The following is a 17676-nucleotide window of genomic DNA, read 5'->3' as shown; positions in this document are numbered from 1 at the left end:
CGAGTCACTTTTCTCTTTGTTGCTTTCAAAATTTTCTTCATGTCTTCAGAATTTTTAGTATGATTGCCTGGGCGAATCTCTTTATGTTTTCCTACTTTCAATTTATTGAGCTTCTTAAATGTGTAGATTAATCTTTTTCAACCATTACTTCTTCAAGTATTTTTTCTGCTCCTCTCACTTTTCTTCCTGGTACTCCCATTATGTGTATGTTGGTGTGCATAATGATGTCCCATATATATATATATATATATTTTTGAGGATTTTTCTTCACTCTCTTTTATCTCTGTTCTTGGAATTGCATAATCTCTACTGCTTATCTTCAGGTTTGCTGATTATTTCTTCTGTGAGTTCAGATCTACTCTTGAGAATTTCTAGTAAATTTTTCATTTCAGTTATTGTATTGTTCAATTTCAGGATTTTCATTTTTTTAAATAATTTCTCTTTTCTGATATTCCTTTTTTGATGAGACGTTAGCATACTTACTTTTACTTTTTAGCATGGCTTCCTTTAGTTCTTTGAAGATACTGATAACTGCTTTGAAATCTTGGTTTGTTATATCTGATATCTGTGTCCTTTCACAGACAATTTCTGTTGTATGCTTTTTCCCCCTACTTTTTGTTTATTTGTATGTCTCATAATTTTTTGTTGGAACTGGACTTCTAAAGTAATATATTGTAGCAATTCTGGATACTGATTTTCTCACCCCTTCCCTGGTGGCTCAGATGGTAAAGAATCTGCCTGCAGTGCAGGAGACCCAGGTTTGATCCCTGGGTCAGGAAGATCCCCTGGAGAAGGGAACGGCTACCCACTCCAGTATTCTTGCCTGGAGAATTCCACAGACAGAGGAGCCTGGCAAGCCACAGTCCATGGGGGTCACAAAGAATCAGACCCGACTGAGCGACTTTCACTCACTCACTCACTTACTCCCCAAGGTTTGTTTGTTGCTGTTTGCTTGCTTATTCCTTTAGTGACTTGGGTGGATTATTTTGGTATTTTCCCCCTCTTTTGAAGCCTCTGATATGCTGCTCAGAGGATGCAGCCCTGGATATATGCACAGTAACTCTAGGATGGCAGTAGTTATAGCAGAACTCTCTGAGCCTGTCTCTTTCCCTGAGCTCTCTGTTAAACTGGCTGCCTCTACTGGCATCATACCCAACTTTTAGGCTCCACTAATTGTCAGCTTATTGCTCTGTTCGTTGCTCTAGGGCATACATTACTCTAGGGTCTGATTCAATTAAACTTGGGTGCCTTTGTGAAGGTAGTTTTTAAAGCCAGTCTTTGAGGTTTGTTCTGACCCCATGAGGGCTCTTCTAGGCTTTCCTTTTCCCTCATTCTCTCTGGTAAACTAGCTGGCCTACAGCTTGTTTTAAATTGCTTATCACCCAAATCTCCATTGCTTTCAGAGCACTCTTAAGTTTGAATGTCCCCATGTTCTGTTTCAAATAAAGTTCGTGATTTTTTTTTTTTGGCTGCAGTGTGATGCTTGCCAGATCTTAGTTCCAACCAGAGATGGAACTCATGCCCCCTGCTGTGGAAGCATGGAGCCCTAACCACTGGACAGCCAGGGAATTCCCTGAAGTCAGTGAGTTAGGGAAGAGCTTCAGAGTTCTCAGTTTTTGTGGATTGGGCATAATCTCTGAGTCTCTGTTGTAGAACTGAGGGCAAGGAAAGTGGTTCATCTCCTAGAATAACATCTGGCTTCGTGTGCAGGGTTCTGGGCAGTGATGGTAGCCTTTCATTATGTCCATGGACATTTAGGTTACCTGCAATTCTCTCCCAACACAGAACATCTGCCCCATGAGCATGCAGGCTGGGACAAAGAGATCGATATTCTTAGCCTGCCATGCCTGAAGTCAAGCCTTTGTCCCATCAGTAAGAGCTGGGTGAAGGAAGGGAGCCTCAATCTTGGCTACACTCACCAGGAATTTAGCCTCTACCACTTGGAGCAGAGAAAGGAGGCACTGGTGAGATGCTGGAAGCATGCTTCTTTCAGTGAGATATCCTATATCTCGACTGGGAGCTGAGAGGAAAAAGAGACCCATTCTCTTGGCCATACCCACCTGGATCAGAGCTTCAAGCATTGCTTTGAGATGGGTAGAGAAGAGGGAAGGAGCAGGTTGCTGCTTAAGTGCTACAGACTCTCACTGTTCTGGCTGAGATTGAGTAGATTTTCTTGAATAAATTTCTTTATTTGCTGTATGCCCTTAGGAAAATGTCAGAGACTTTGACAATTGGTTTGTAAAATAATCTTCACCGATTATAGTAGGACAATGGGTCAACAGAGTGCCCCATTCCAGAAGTGAAAGCCAGGCATAGGGATTTAAGATAAACTCACTCCAGCTCTCGGCAGTTCAAGAGACACTGGAATTACATTTTAGCTCCCTTATGGGATCATTAAAATTAAGCAGGATACTCAGGTGCTAGCCTGATTAAACCATCTCCCTGGTACTGAAAGCTTCATGTAACTTCCAGTCTCTGAGACATGCAGTGGATAGGTGAGAACACCAGATCAGCTACAGTCTGCTGATCCTTTGGAACTGCTTTGAACTGAAGCAAAGGATTCATTCAAATTTGGCCCATTCCCTGAGAGTACTTGGGAGAACAGATAAGACAATGGGCACACAACTTGGAAATCTGGTGAAAAGACATGACCTGCTCTCTGGAGTTCCTGTCTGGCACAGACTCATCTCTACCCCCACAATGTGATAGGCACTCAGATTCCTGCTTTTCTCTAAATCTGGTCTCAAGATGCAGGCATTCTCTCTCCTACCTCCTGAGGGTGTGTCTTTCAGGCTTCCTTTCTCCCCTTGATGGCAGTGTTTACCCCCACAGCTACAACTGGATACCCAGGGTGCGTGCTGCTGCTGCTGCTAAGTCACATCAGTCGTTTCTGACTCTGTGTGACCCCATAGACGGCAGACCACCAGGTTCCCATCCCTGGGATTCTCCAGGCAAGAATACTGGAGTGGGTTGCCATTTCCTTCTCCAGTGCATGAAAGTGAAAAGTGAAAGTGAAGTCGCTCAGTCGTGTCCGACTCTTAGCGACCCGGTGGACTGTAGCCTACCAGGCTCCTCCGTCCATGGGATTTCCCAGGCAAGAGTACTGGAGTGGGTTGCCATTGCCTTCTCCGAGGGTGCGTGCTAAGTCGCTTCTGTCATGTCCTACTCTTTGCGACCTTGCGCTGTAGCCTGCCAGGCTCCTCTGTCCATGGAATTCTTCAGGCAAGAATACTGGAGAGGGCTTCCATGCCCTCCTCCAGGGGATCTTCCTGACCCAGGGATCGAACTTGCGTCTCTTAAGTCTCCTGCATTGCTGGCAGATTCTTTACCACTGGGCCACCCGAAAGCCCCGGATATCACAAGTGAAATGGCAGCGCATCCATTATGATGCCGGGCTATGGTTGCGTCATAATTCACGTTTAGTATGTGGACTGACAACGGAAGCTAGTTCATGGTATAAGGCTGAATGAAAAGAGGCAGGAATATGCATACACATAGCGAAATAGATCATGATTTCTGTGGGTAATGGGGTTGTGATTTTTAATATCTTCATTGCCCTTCTGTTTTGTTTTGTTACAATCAGCACTTATTAGTTTTATAATCAGAAACAAAAGCTACTCGTCTTTCCGTGTGGGGTGTTGAGATGCCGAGTCTCCAGGACGCGTGGGCCGTGGGGTGGGGTAACCAACTGGTCGGTGACCTGGCCAGGGAGGCGCGCCGTTCCCGCCCCTCCACCACGCCCCTAGTCCGGGAGTGCCTGCCGGCCTCCGCCCGTAGCGCCAGCTGGCACTTCGTCAGGTGGGCGGCGGCGGCGGCACCCATCAGGCGGCGGTACCTCTCCGGGGACGTACACCTGCAACTGGCAAAGAAGGGCTCAACCACCCGCAAAGAGTCGGCGGTCCGGCGGCGCAGGTGGGCGCAGGCGTGATGTGCGGGCGTCGGGGCGGGGAGGGGAGGGCTCAGGCCGGGCCGGACTGACCTCCCAAGAGGTGCCCGGGGCCCCCGACGACTGTCACTTCCCCATCGCCCTGCCGCCCGGCGCGCCCTGGGCCGGCTTCTAGGCTCACGCCCACCATCCTCCCCACTCCGGCTCCAGTTCCATGAGTCTAGCCGAGGAGTGGGACCAGAGGGCGATGGGACGAAGCTACTACCAACTGTTCGCGGCCTCATTGGGCAACCTGGAATGGTTGCGGTTCTGTTTAAACCGGCATCGTGGCGAAATCCTGGCCGATGACAAGGTAAGGCCTTGGAGTGCAGGGGCAGCAACCGAAGTCTTCTCCACCCTACAAAGAGCTCCGCACACAGTGGTTACCTGGCAAGGAGTGACTCTAATTCACCTTCCTACCGTCTGGAGGGCAATTTTGGGGAAGCGAGATAAGGGAGTGGGAAGGGGACCGTGGGATTCCCGGGAGCACAGAGAAGAGGCGAAGGTAATCCCAAGAAATCCTCTCTAGGTTAGGTTGTGGGACCCCCGGCCCAGTCCTGCTCAACCACTTCCTGTCTCCTCTGGCCCCTGCAGGGTTTCACTGCCATCCACTTTGCAGCCCAGAGTGGCAAGCTTGCATGCCTGCAGGTCTTGGTGGAGGAGTACAAGTTTCCCGTAAACCTGCCCACCAACAATGGCCAGACACCTCTGCACCTTGTCATCCATGGTGACAACAAGACCGTGGCCCTCGCCTGCATTCACTATCTGATTAAGCAAGGGGCGGCCCTCAACACGTGAGTCCAGCCTGTGTGGGGAGAGGGACTGGCAGGCTGGGCAGATAAGAACCCCACTTCCAGGCAGGAAGATTCAAGGAGGAGAGGGAGAGGAGCTGTGGGATACCAGGAACTTGTTCCCACATGAAGCAGTCACGTGGTAGTGGCTGAGAGGCTTTGAAAGAGGGCAGACCTACTTCATGTCCCAGTTTTGCTACCCGCCAGCAGACAGAAAAACCTCAGGCAAATCACTCAAGGCTAAGTCTCAGTGCTCTGGTTCCCAAACCTGTCTGTACACTGGAATCACCTGGGGAGCTTCAAAAATACCAATGCCTGTGTTTCAATCCAAAGGAGTCTGTCATTTAATTGGCCTGGGATGTGGCCCAGGCTTTGAAAGTACACAAGAGCCCCAGCTGTTTCTGTTTTGGCAGCAGAGTTTAGGAACTACTGCCTCAGTGTCTTCAACTGAAATTTGGGTAGATGACAATGCCTATCACATGAGACTACTGTAATAATTGAGAAAGTGAATGCATGGCTTAGAGGAGACCGCATTCATTCAAAATATTTATCCAGCATCTAACGTGCTGAGCACTGGGCCAGAATTGAGGAATACGGTGAATGTAACAGCCATGGTCCCTGCCCTCCTAAAGCTGACATACTAATGTAGGCATGGCCAGTCAACTAGCAAACAAATGAACAAAATGACAGAGTGTGGTAAGCAGTTATGAAGAGTGATGGAGCTGTGAGTAAAGGGGACAAGAAGACCTATTTGGGAATGGGCAGTTACCTCTAAGGAGAGGACTGAGAGGAGCTGGCCAGGTGAAGAGCCAGGGAAAATTATTCCAGGCAGAGGTGCAAAGGCCATGTTGGGAGAGAATGGAGCAAGGTCAGAAGACGAAGTTGGGGAGGAAGAGGGCCCTGGTCACACAGGCCTTGTGGGCCAAGGCCAGGCGTGGGGAAGGGGGAGGAGGCCGGGGTGGTTAAAGAGGAGATGAGGTTCATGGTCTCTGCACTCCAGCCAACCCAGCTCTCCTTTTGGTAGGTCCTCATGGTTACATACTCCATAATCAGACTTTAGCTGTTCACTCAATCCAAACCCTCCTTCAACAGTTGAAACTGAGGTACAGAGAGAAAGGACGTGCCAGGGTTACCCAGTGGACTAGTGGCACAGCAGACCTAGGAGCTGGTTTGCCCATCTGATGCCCTTCATCCTTCCTTTCTCCCCTCTTCTCCCTGGCGGGCCCTCCAGTCAGACGTGCAATGGCTCCACACCTCTGCATCTGGCAGCCCGCGAAGGCCTGCTGAGCTGTGTCAAAGTCCTGGTGCAGAAAGGTGCCAACGTCCACGCACAAGATGCCACAGGCTGCAAGCCCATTGACTACTGCAAAATATGGAACCACCGAGTCTGTGCCCGGTGAGGGTGTGAGAACTACCCCCATCTGCCACCCTTCCCCAGGGCCCTCACCCAAGGATGAGTCTGCGGAGGAGAACCCTCTCCAGGATGTTATTCCTGGGGCTCTCCACAGGGCCTCACCCCTGGAGTTTAGCATTACCTCGAGGTCCTAGCCCTTCAGCCGAAAGGTGGTGATCACTTTCCTTTCTCACCGCCAGGGAAGTAGTTAGCCAGACGGGGAATGGTCCATCTTGCTCACCTCATCTCTGGTGGCTCCCCCTACCCTCACCCAGGCCCTCAGCAGCAGCCAGTCTTCCCAGCCCAGGGTGAAGCTGAAGGAATGACACACCCCTGCCTTGGCACCAGGTTCTTGAAAGATGCCATGTGGAAACGGGACAAGGAGGACTTTGCCCATGAGATGAGGAAACTGAAGAGGCTCAAGGACCAGCTGGCCCTCATGGAGGAGGACTACCTGACTGAGTATCAAGTAAGGGGTAGGGTGGGCAGGGGCACTGGGCATCAGCTGTGACCCAGGTGTGTGAGCATGACTCCCATGTGTGGTTAGTTACAAGAGTGGCTAGAAGTGGTCCCATCCAGAAAGAGCCTCCCCCCTCCTCTGAGGAGGGAGCTCCAGGAGGGTGCGTGCCAGAGGGATAATGCTGAGGAGTCTATATAGGTTGGTGGCGGTTGGCTATATGAACAATCAGGGAAGAGCTGACCTGGTAGAAGGAACAGACAGCCCTATGGAGGGGCAAGGGAGCCCATGAGAGTATGGTATACGTCAGGAAGTGCAAATTCAGAATAGACGAGGAATCAGATGTGAGCTGGAGGCTGATAAGCTAGAAACTTGGCAGGGGCCCAGATCAATGTCAGACCTTGACTGGGGCAGAAAAGGAGAGTAAAGGATTTTAATGCTAGGTATAGGTACACAGAATGCAAGAACCAGGAAACTCCAAAAGAAGATGCTGGGACTCTTAAGTGGATCCAGGGGTGGGGAGGGCTTTGGGGGTGCCAAAGTCTGGTATTTCAGCTCTGTTCCAGCTGCATTCCTCTCGTTTTCCCTGTCGTACCCTCTGTTGGTTCACCTAGTTCTCACAGCCACGTGTGTATCCAGAGGAGGCAAAGCCCATCTGTTCCTGTGTCTCTAAAATTTCCCCGAAGCCCCTTGAAGATTTCTCCTTATCTCTTGTTGGCCTCAACTGGATCACCTGTGCATTCTTGTTCCAATCCCTAGAGCTCAAGGAAAGCCATGTGCTGACTGACTGAAGTCTGGGGCAAGGCTGATGGAATTATGATGATTGGCTTAGCCTAATCAGGGGGCCTACCTCTGGAGCTGGGTCAGTCTCCAAACCACCTGACTGCTTAGCAACAGTCTGGGAACTGAGACAGGGAGGGATGAAGGGGTGGTTCTGTGACAAGCTGAAGGTTCAGCTCTAGTTGAAGGAGGGACAGAGAGCATCGCCATCCAGTCTGGAGCACCAGCCAACTGTCTCTCTCCCTACCCTGACTGCTCAAGGCCTCCACTTCCAAGAAGCCTGCTCAGATGTGCTCCATCCAGTTGCTGGCCTTCCAGACTTTTCTGCTCTTTCCTTCCAGGGTCAAGGATAAGTTTGTACCACTCATTTGCCTTTGCCCCCCATCAAACCAGAAACTTTTAAGGCAGGCTGGGAACACCTTTATGGGGGATGCAGGAGTCTCAAGCATTTCCATAGGGCAGGGATTGGGCCTCCCCACTCAAGCTAGAGACCTCACCTAGGGCAGAGGCCGAGTCTCCATCTGATTGGAGGTCTCCCCTGTGGGAAAGGCTCTCTGTCGCATGAGCCAGGGGCCCCTCCAGGCAGTATTTTCCTCATCAGAACAAGGGCTCCCACAAGGCAGGGGTTTCTCTCATCAGACTCTGGGCTCGCAAAAGGCAGCAAGGTATCTGCTCAATTAGACCTGAGGTTTCCAGGGCTACAGCCACAGGGCCTGCTTTCACAGAAACACAGGGGGAGCAGCTGTCCAGAAGTATCTTGTGCCTTCTGATGTTGCAGAAGGAGCACCAAATTCTGAGAGAAGCTGACTTCAAGAAGTGGCTCCATCACAAGTTGCTACTCCAAGACCAGTCCCTAATACCCAGTGTTCAGCGAGAGCCCCGTGCTCCACCCCGGGCCACTGCCCTCTCCAAGACCTGCAAGGACGGGGTACTGTGGCCTCCCACGAGCTTCCACCCCTCCCCGGAGGCACGCCTGCAACAGATACAGCAGCCCAATCTGCCCTTGGTGATGTCTGTGCCCACCTACAAGCCGCCCACGATCAGGCGGCCCAAGGTGTGGAATCTTAGCAGCAATCCCACCAGGTCCCCCACCGCCCAGATCGGCTACCCACAGGGCGTCCGCCTGGGCGTGCATCCCGACCCCAGGCCAGAGCGTGACTTCCGCTGCTTCGTGGAGGTGAGGTCCGACGGGCACGGTGGCGCGCACCTGCGCACGGTGGCCGGCCGCCAGGTGGCGCCTGTGCCCCGGCTGCCTTTCGAAGTGGTAATCCGCGAGCTGCACCCTTCGGTGCGGCCCTACAGAATGAAGGTGCCCCAGGACTTCTGCTCTGTCGCTATGGAAGATGTGCCCCGGAAGCGGCACTTGGGTGACAGCAGCTTCTGGACCGACACGCTGAGCATGAACCTGCGAGAGACATTCGACGAGGCCTTCCTGGCGGCTGTGCGAGCCCATCAAGGACTCCCCGCTCTGCCTTCCCCTAAACCACCCCTCCCTTAAACTTACTTTGGTAGCCTCTCCACTGGAGACTGCGCAGTGAAGGCTGAGGTGTGGTGATTCTGTGTGGATGGGGAGGAAGGGGGAGTGCCCACAGGCTGCCCACCCTCAAGCTCAAGGCTGGCAGCCTCCTCCCCCACAGACCCCAGATCCCCTTCTCTCCACAAAGGAATCTCCCCCAGGAGATCCAAGTTAGGGCCGTATCCCAAGGCTCAGAGTGGGGATCCCTCTGTTCTGGGCCCTGGCATTGGAAAAGTGACACCTTGGCGTCCCCATCTCCCCCTCCCACCCCAAACAGCTCACCAGGGGTGAAGATTCCAGGAGGAGGGACCACTTTGAAATTCTGCCTCTTGTTCATATTAAGTCCTTCCTGCTGCAGGTTCTAAGCCTCATTCTGCATTTCCAGATCCAGAACAGGAAGGAGGAAGGCTAGAGTGTCACCCTGCCATTGGCTTTCCTGCCACGCTGGTCTTCCTTCATCCCAGTTGCCACTGGGGTCTCTGCAGTTCAGAGAAGCAGAGGCAGTTTCTATATGGAGGACGGAGGGAGATCCTGTGGCTTCAAGTGGAGACTGAAAGCACCTATATTTCCTCCAGGAAGCTCCCCTGGATCCCCTGCTAGCCCCTGTACACGTCACTGCAAATCACTCATTAAACAAACATTTATTGAGTACTTTCTATGTGCCAGGTGCCAAGCTAGGCGCTGTTGATACAAAAACTGGACAGTCCCTGCCCTCAAGGAGCTTACAGTCTAGTGGGGAGACAGAGCAGTCAGCAGGCAAGTAAGACCAGAGTCATCTGTGTGGTGTGCTGGAGGGAGACGGGACATTCAGAGTTCCTTGGAGGAAGTGAAGTCTAAGTTGAGAACTGACAGAGAAGGTACCCAGGTGAGTAAAATGAAGGAGAAGCAACGGGGCATTTCTGGATACAGGAGGCTGAAATTCAGAGTGCAAAGTGGCCCGTGAAGAGGCCAGAGAGGCAAGCAGGAACCAAGACTCCACGAGTCTCACGAGCCATGCTAAGGGGTCTGGATTTTATCCTGAGGGCAGCGGAGAGCCATGGAAGGTTGTAAGCCAGAGAGTGACTGGATCAACTATGCATTAGAAAGACAACTCCAGCTGTGGGATAGAGAAGCCAAAGGAGGCTGTCACAACAATCCAGGTGAAAGCTGATGACCGTGGGAGTGGCCCAAATGAAGAGAGGTTAAGAAGGTAAACTTGACAGTTGTTAGACGTCTGGGCAGAAAGAGAAACCAGGTGTTTGGTTGGGCTCCTGAGTGATCTTCGGGCCAAAGCAGGTACCCAAAAAAGGCAGGTATGCAGAAGACAGCAACAAGTGCTATCTGGGCTACAAGATTTGTCTGCGTGCCCAAAGGCAGCAGAACTGTGGTTCAGAGGACCAAAAGGGATGCTGGGGTTGGAGGTCAGCTCTGAATTCCTTGAAGCCGTGAGCAGGGACAGGCTCCTCCAGGGAACCCAAGATAGAACTCTGTGCACAGGGCGAGGGGAGGAGCCTGCACTGGCCTGGAAGGGAGCAGAGAGGGAGAACCAGCCACAAAAGGGCTTGGGAAGCTGGCAGTGATGAAACCTGCCCAACGCTGCAGAGATGCAGAAAGAGATGTGAAAAGGGTCCACTGGACTTTTAGCACAAGGCTGCTGGCAACCCCTGGAACACAAGCAGTGGAGTGAATGGAGGGGCAAAGCTGCCACTGGTGAGAAAGAGACAGCAAGGGACAGCAAGGCCGGCTGCTGGCCAGCAGTCAGGACACTGGCCTCCAGCCTCCTTGACCTTGTCCTGCCTTGTCTGCATAGGACAGAAGGGCCTGGCCATCTCAGCACCACTGAGAGGAGGCCAAAATGGCTGCTCCTCCCCAGGAAAGGGGAAGGCTGATTATTTTTAAGAGAAAGCCAATACTAAAGCCAAGGAAATGAAGGGCTATGGTGGGACTGGAGGCAGGAGGTAGAAACAAGGTTTTCAAGCACAGAGGTCTCCCAGTGGCTGAACGGTACCATAGGCGTGCTGTCCGTCTCTGCACCTGCCTGCTTTGCTCTGAGGTACAGGACATGCCGGTAATGGCTCCCACGGGACTTCATTCCCACACACACTGCTGAGGACTTGGAAGGCACTAGAGTTGGAGTGCAAGGTCGACAAATGCTGCCCTGTGCCCAGGACCTGGCCTGTCTTCTGAGAAGACACTCACCTCCTAGGAGCCATGACCACTCAGAAGAGAGGGCCGGCCCTGTGTGCTCTTAGAGTAACAGACAGCTTCTCCCACCACCAGTTTCTTACACAACAGGCTGTAATCCAGGCTGCCTGGAAGCCAATTTTTATTGTTTCTCCTCAAGCCCAAGACAGAAATCAGCCAGAAACCACTCCTCTTCCCTACGACAAGACTTACAAATAGGATATTATACATGTTCTCCTGAAAAATCTAACCCAGTCTCACACTATCCCCTCTCTGCCTCCAGCCTGGCAGTCACAGAGCCCCAGGGGAAAGAAGAGACGGAAGAAGGGAGAAGGGGATTAAGAAAGGTTGCCTCCACTTCCACTCCCCATCCCCCCACCAGGTTCGGCTCCTCATCTCCGTCCCCTTCCCACTATGGGCCACAAGAACGGTCCCTTCGGAAGGGCAAGACCCAAACATGGAAAAAGAGCCCTGGTGCAGCAAAGCCAGTCCGGGTGGGAGGTCTGCAGGAAGAAAGGAAGATGAACTTTCAGGGTATTAAGGCAAACAGTGCCACCTAGAATCTTTATTCAAATGGGAATCAGCACTTGGACAGAATTCACAGTTCAACAGCAAAAACTTGCAAGTGCTAAGTCACAGCCCCTCCCGTGGCCATCTGCCCACTGGCAGTTATCACTGTCTGCTCTTCAGCTTCATGGCCCTGGCCCTACCTGCCCGGGCTGAGCCAGAACTCCTGACCGATCACAGGAGGAAGCAGGAGGGCCACAGGGGCTCGGCTTCTGTGCACCCAGGTGGGTGGTAGCCTCCTGCCTAAGCAGGCCCTGACTCCTCCCTGGCAGCCTCTGAGGTCTCAGCCTCCAGCAGTATCAGATCTGACCTGAGCTGAGCCTCCTGAGGAGGGTGGGGATGAGGGCTTCCAGGGGAGTGGAGGGAAGGAGGGCCAGGGCTGGGGGAAGGTGCCGACCAACTCCCGGCCCCCACCCAGTGCGGAGGCCCAGGGGCCTGACTCTCTGGCTCCTGCGCCAGCATCCCCTCCCCAGGGGGTCAGTATATCTTCTGCCGACTGGGTAGGATGGCCTCTTTGATGAATGAGAAGACAACCAGGATCCCTAAGCGTTTGCCCCGCTTGCCTTTGGTGAAGTAATTGGAGACCACGTCATCTGTGGAGACACAGGCAGGGAGATGAGTGTGTGTACGTGTATGCTTGTGTGTGTGTGAACACAGTGCTGCCCACCCAGAATTCAAGGGTCTCTATCACAGGGGGGCTCTGGCTCCCCAGCAGCTCAGGCCCTGCTGGTGCCCTCCCACCATGACCCTCCCACCCTCTTCTCACCTCCTGGCTGCATGGTGGAGGGCAGGACGTTCTCCCCAGCCGAGAGCGACACGAAGAACGCAAACGGGATTATCCACAGACAGAAAGTGAAATAGGCCAGGACCTGGCAACAGAGACACTGAGAAGATGATGCTCCCGGAGGTGCCAAGGCCGGTCCAGGAGCAGTCACTGTGTATCTTAGAAAGCTGGTCACGTGCACACTGACGACCCCACATGGGATCTCTGAAGGGGACCAGGGCCCAGGAAGCAGAGACAGGACAGCCCCAGAGACAGGACAGCCCCAGGAGAAGATTCAGTGGGGAAAGGTGGAGACTGAAGATGACCACGATTCTGGCCAAAATCCCTGAATCCTGGTCACCAGGACAAGCAACTCCTCTGAACCGAAGGATATAGATGGAAGGCAAAACCATGACCGACCCGTATCTCCTGGAGAAGTGACCTTGTTCTTCTCCAGGGTTCAAACTAGAGCAGCAGGGTTCAAGGTTGTGGCCCAGCCCTGCCCTGTGAGGTGTGCATCAGACCAGGTCACCCCACGCCCCTTCCTGACCTTAGGATGTCAGGCTGGGTCCTGAGAGACCCAAAGGACTCACTGGGAGACAGCAGTGGCCTTCTTCCTCAGCCAAAGGGTCGCTGCTCCTCATACTCACAACTTTCTAAAATCATCTATATTATTTTTTCTTAATGTGTTATCCCTGAATAGTCTGTTTCAAATCACAGCCAAATACACAAAGAAATCACACAAATCCCCTTTACCCCTGCTGTCTCTGTTAGTAGTCTGAAGACATACTGAAGACTTCTTACCTCTGAGAAAGGATAATATTCCTCTGCAAAAAACTGAAATGCTAGGTAATGATTCACCACCACTAGCCCTGTTGAGGGAATGAAGAGTCAGTCAGTCTCAGGGATGACATAAAACAGACTTTTAGCCTTCACAAGGCCCCGGAGGTCAGAAGCCAAGTCTTGGTCCTGACTTTACACATGACCCAGAGTGCAACGTGGGCCAAGCACCCTACTCTCCAGCACTCAGGTTCCCGTCTGTTAAAACAAAAGAACGAGCCCCCATCTGCCCACTGCCGAGTGTATGAGTTAAATCAGAAGTAGATAAAAAACTCCTTGAATGTTATAAAAATGAGACTTCAGTGCTACACAGCCCAAAGCACCGTGCCAAATGACTTGGTCTAGAGCGGCCCTAAGTCCTGAAGAGAGCTCTGCATGGGCGGTGGGGGAGGAGGAAGTCACGCCGAGCACTCGCTCCTGCGTCCCCTCCACAGACAGAGGCGCTCACTCCTCAGGAATAAAGGGCACCATCTGCTGGACGTTTTGCAGTGCAGTCTCAGGGCTCCTCAAAGTTCCGGGGACGCGGGTCTCTCCTTATCCTGCCCCAGGGTAAGGCTGGCTGATCTGAACTGGTATGTTCTGCATCCCCACACACCTCCTTCATGTGCAGCCAAATTCAGACAGAGGGAGATCCTGGGGACCCGCTGCTCAGACACAGGCGTTCCTGTTGTGGTGAAGTGAAAGGCAGACACCCCTCAAACCCAACACCCCTCAAATACGCCTCGCTGGCAGCAGCACGGGCCCTTCCTCTTTTCTCCTCTTGCCACTCCCCTTCTACAGCAGAGACAACAGCTCTGCCAGGCCTAGCCATGCTCTAGGGCAAGGGCTTGCCGAAAGACAGGATGGTGCCCTACACCCACAGACCTTCAGAACAACTCTCCCAGGCATCCAGAGGGCAAGTTGAGGAGTGACAACGGGAAGCCAAGGGAGCATGCCATTGTAGGTGGGGGGTGGGGGGTGGAGAGCACCCTCCCACCTAGGAAGAAGCAAGAGGGGCATAGTGTCCAAGGAAGGACACCTCACACCAACCCCCACAAATCTTTCAGTGGAATCAAACCAAGGCACTCAGTCCTGGCTTGAACACCATGCCCTCCTGTGAATGACAGTTTCTTTCCAGGTTCTCTCACAGAAATAGAAAAGTAGCTCTAAGAAACCCCAATTCCATCTGACATCTTGACAAAAGGCTATGATGACCAGTAACAACTGAAGGGAGAAAAGGCAATCCTGGTAACCAGATTCTGTCTAGAACCTTTTCCAGAAATAACTAGAGCATCTATGTGCCGAATGACTTTCCCAAATATCACTAAACAGATGGAGACGCTAAGGTCAGAAACTGGCGGCAGAGCAAAGGCAGGAAGGCCAGGGCCCTCCAAACACGTTTGTCTACCCCAAGGCAGCTGTCTGCAGGAGACCCGCAGCCCCACGAAGCTCACCTTAATCATGGCCTACGGCCAGACGACTGGATGAGCGCTGCCTGCAGGCCGGGGGAAGGCTTTGGGCTTTTCCTGGCCAAGTGGTTTCTTAAGGGCTGTAACTACTCAGCCGACCCACTTCTTTTTCCTTCTCGAATCTTTCAAACCCCACCTGCCCCAGGAAAGCCATCCCTCTCTGAGCATCCCAGCCCTCCAAATTCTAGTCACTAGAGCCAGTGTGGGCTCTCGGTTCCTCACATGTGAGAGCCCCAACCGCCAACCAGCCTGACCTCCTGGAGGACCTCAGTGGTTTGCCTCCCTCTTCGGTGCCATAGACGGAGCTGGGCACATCCCACCTCAGCTGTCCCTCCCACTCCGTCCCCTCTCACCGCACGACAGGATGAAGTTAGGCGAGGTCAGCATGATGAAGGGGAAGGTCTGGAGGAGGCCAAAGTAGACAAGGTTGGTGAAGAGGCCAACGCCAATCATGTAGGTGGGGAAGCGCTCAAAAACGTAGAGGCCAATCAGCACAGCTGTGGAGAACTGAACAGCGGAGGCGCACAGTGCAGGGAGCTGCTTCCAGGCAGCCTTCCTGGACTCACTAACCCCTAGCCTACTCAGGGCAACATGCTTCAGTCTTTCCTTGTTTCACAGCCACAGTTCTGACCTCCCCAACTAGCCTCTCGGCTCCCAAAGGGCAGCACTTTTTAACCCCAGAGGTTGTCTGACAGCACCCCACAGCTTACACTGTGACCCCAGCACACACACATAGATGTGATCAAAGTTCAGATTTCAATCTAGTCTTTTCCATCCCCCCCTTTTTAATGCTGATAATGACCTACTAAATTGATTGCACAACCCAACAATGAATCACACCTGCAGTTTGAAAACCACCATTCTGAAGGACTTACAGTTGTCAGCGCATAACAAATGGCAGGCAGTTAGCTGAATGAAGGACTAACTCCTGTATCAACACCTATGAGCTGGTCCCTGAACCCAGGGCTGAGAGCTATGGTCTTGTTTCCACAACTGACTGCCTACCCCAGGTCATGCCAGAGAGAAAGTGGCTCTGACAGCAGGTGATTTGAGAGGCAGTGGACTCCTCCTGTTCAAATGTGCCTCCAGCCCCTCCCCAGCCTCTCCTGCAGCTGCAGAAACCACCAGCAGTCTCTCCTGTGGCTTTGACACGGATGGCAAGGATTGTATCATCAGGAAGAGAAGCCTTCCATGAGCCCTGAGCAGGGCAGGGCCTGTGCCACGGACGGTGTCTCCCTCCTAGAACAAGTCACTTGGTTCAACAAGTACTCAAAACTGTCCTTAAGGTTCCTCTCAGTTCTAAATGCTGTGAACAGAGCAAGGGGCTAAGACCACTGAAGACAATCAAAGGCAAAGCTATGGTCCTGTCAACACAGAACAGGCACTTGGCTCTCACCTTAAGGAACCGAGAACAAGGCCTGCAGTGAAGCAATGCCACTGGGGAAGGAAGCTCCGGAAGACCTAGGCCCAGGAGAGCAGACCCAGGGGACCAGGTACAGGGCAGGGAGGTGGGGGATGGTACCCTCAGGAAACAGCAAGGTCAGAGGTCTCATCACCCAGGCCAAACTTTCCCCACTTCCTCCTTTTGAGGGAGGTCAAGAGTGAGGGGGATCCTGGGGAAAGCTGTCACTTACCCAGATCATGTATTTTATGATCCTGCTGGTTGCAACTGTGTATTCTTCTATCAATTCGGCCAGGTAATAAAGTCCGGCGGCTGGAGGGGGGAGGAGAGCAAGGCAAACAGGGAGAACATTAGCCAGGGTCACTCCCACCATCCTGATCAGCCCTCTATCTGCAGCTGGGTCCCACCCAACCTTTCATGAGTCCATGAGGTACGGAACAAACCAAACAACCGGGTGTGTTACCCTCCCAAGTCACAAGTAAAACTTTGTCAAGGCAACTAAGGAGAGATTTCATAAAAGTGAATGGAAACCTGTATTTGATGCCTCAGCACAAACCTAACCTCTGGCCCATAAAAGGGAATTTCTTTCACTCATCCAATAAATATGCCAGAGGCTGGGCTGAGAGCTGGGCACACTACAAGACAGACAAAGTCCCCTCCCTGACCCAACTGTGAGGGGGGGCCGGGGGGAGAGGTTGAGCAGTAATGGAGTCAGACGATCCCAGTGTGACAGGTGCTGCTTTAGGGGAAGAACAGGGCGCGGCTGGACCATCAAACCTCATAAGGAGGGCTTCTCGGAGGACCTGAGACCTCAGCTGGGATCAACAGTAGGAAGGAGGGGAAAGCGTGTCAGAGAGTAGGAAGCACGAAGGGCCAGAGGCGAAAGGCCGGCGGTAGGGGTCGGGAAAAGTTCTGCGCGGTCGGCTCTGCGAGGACGGGCGCAACATTGGTTGGCGGTGCGCGGGCAAGGGGCATCTGAGGCAGCCTCTCCCGGGCACCGCTGGGGTGGACTTTGTGACTCCTGGAAGGACCCGCGGTCAGCTAGGCTGCTGGGGCCAGGAGGAGAAGCAGGACCAGGCGGGACAGGAGGGGGGCTGCGAAGGCGGGAGGGCCGGGCGGGGGTCTCGCCGGTCGCCCCGGCGCCCTCGTGATGCGACCCCCGGCGGGCACAGATGCCGGAGCGGGAGCCCGCGCGGGGCCGGGTCGCGCACTCTCACCGACGGCCAGTGTGATGAAGGCCACCTGGATGAAGAGCGACAGCCAGCTCAGCACGTACATGAACCACATGGCGCCCCCACCCGCCCGCCCCCGACCACCGGGACGGGCCTGCGCGCTCCGGTTCGGGCGACAAGGAGCCGCCGCCACCTTCGCCGCGTCCCCGCCCCGCGGACGGTCGTGCGCCGCCGCCGAGAGCAGCCCGGCCCGAGAGCCGCCCTCGGCCGGGTCAAGACTAGCGCCGCCTACCGGCGCGGAGGGCCAACAGCTGCTGCCCCAGCGGCGTGTGCCGGCGGATCGCCGGGCTCCCCCGGCTGCACCCAGAAGACGATACGCAATGCAACCCGGGGAGGCGGGACAGCCGGTCCTGAGGGGCCGGAACGCGGCGCTAGTACCGGAGCTTGAAAGGTCACCTC

At 53.5% G+C, this 17676-nt stretch overlaps 2 protein-coding genes across 3 annotated transcripts; one reads left to right on the top strand and one right to left on the bottom strand.

The window, feature by feature from the left end:
• Positions 1-2293: 2293 nt before the first annotated feature.
• Positions 2294-10317, top strand: ANKRD53 (ankyrin repeat domain 53). The gene is made up of 6 exons (XM_010809880.4): positions 2294-3912; positions 4097-4238; positions 4520-4719; positions 5948-6112; positions 6458-6578; positions 8125-10317. Exons 1-6 carry the CDS (start codon positions 3644-3646, stop codon positions 8842-8844), a joined length of 1617 nt encoding a protein of 538 aa, XP_010808182.2. The 5' UTR covers positions 2294-3643; the 3' UTR covers positions 8845-10317.
• On the bottom strand, positions 9489-17432 carry TEX261 (testis expressed 261). Of its 2 annotated transcripts, XM_005212525.4 has the most exons (6): positions 17263-17432; positions 16278-16357; positions 14997-15150; positions 13160-13227; positions 12359-12461; positions 9489-12185 (listed from the first exon to the last, which is right to left on the bottom strand). In XM_005212525.4, the coding sequence occupies exons 1-6, from the start codon at positions 17330-17332 to the stop codon at positions 12070-12072; spliced, it is 591 nt and encodes a 196-aa protein (XP_005212582.1). In that variant the 5' UTR covers positions 17333-17432; the 3' UTR covers positions 9489-12069.
• Between the last annotated feature and the right edge of the window lie 244 nt (positions 17433-17676).

Source organism: Bos taurus, chromosome 11, assembly GCF_002263795.3.
Source record: "Bos taurus isolate L1 Dominette 01449 registration number 42190680 breed Hereford chromosome 11, ARS-UCD2.0, whole genome shotgun sequence".
NCBI lineage: Eukaryota > Metazoa > Chordata > Mammalia > Artiodactyla > Bovidae > Bos > Bos taurus.
The sequence above is the reverse complement of the archived record's forward strand: the minus strand, read 5'-3'. Positions and strand labels throughout refer to the sequence as shown.

What these genes read in the sequence shown, in the direction of transcription:
- TEX261 (XM_005212525.4), bottom strand. Translation starts at nt 17,332, where the DNA reads ATGTGGTTCATGTACGTGCTGAGCTGGCTGTCGCTCTTCATCCAGGTG. An exon ending in CTTCATCACACTGGCCGTCG is followed by an intron (nt 16,358 to 17,262) that starts GTGAGAGTGCGC and finishes TCCCCCCTCCAG; the next exon opens with CCGCCGGACTTTATTACCTG. An exon ending in TCATAAAATACATGATCTGG is followed by an intron (nt 15,151 to 16,277) that starts GTAAGTGACAGC and finishes TCCGCTGTTCAG; the next exon opens with TTCTCCACAGCTGTGCTGAT.
- ANKRD53 (XM_010809880.4), top strand. Translation starts at nt 3,644, where the DNA reads ATGCCGAGTCTCCAGGACGCGTGGGCCGTGGGGTGGGGTAACCAACTG. An exon ending in AAATCCTGGCCGATGACAAG is followed by an intron (nt 4,239 to 4,519) that starts GTAAGGCCTTGG and finishes TGGCCCCTGCAG; the next exon opens with GGTTTCACTGCCATCCACTT. An exon ending in ACTACCTGACTGAGTATCAA is followed by an intron (nt 6,579 to 8,124) that starts GTAAGGGGTAGG and finishes CTGATGTTGCAG; the next exon opens with AAGGAGCACCAAATTCTGAG.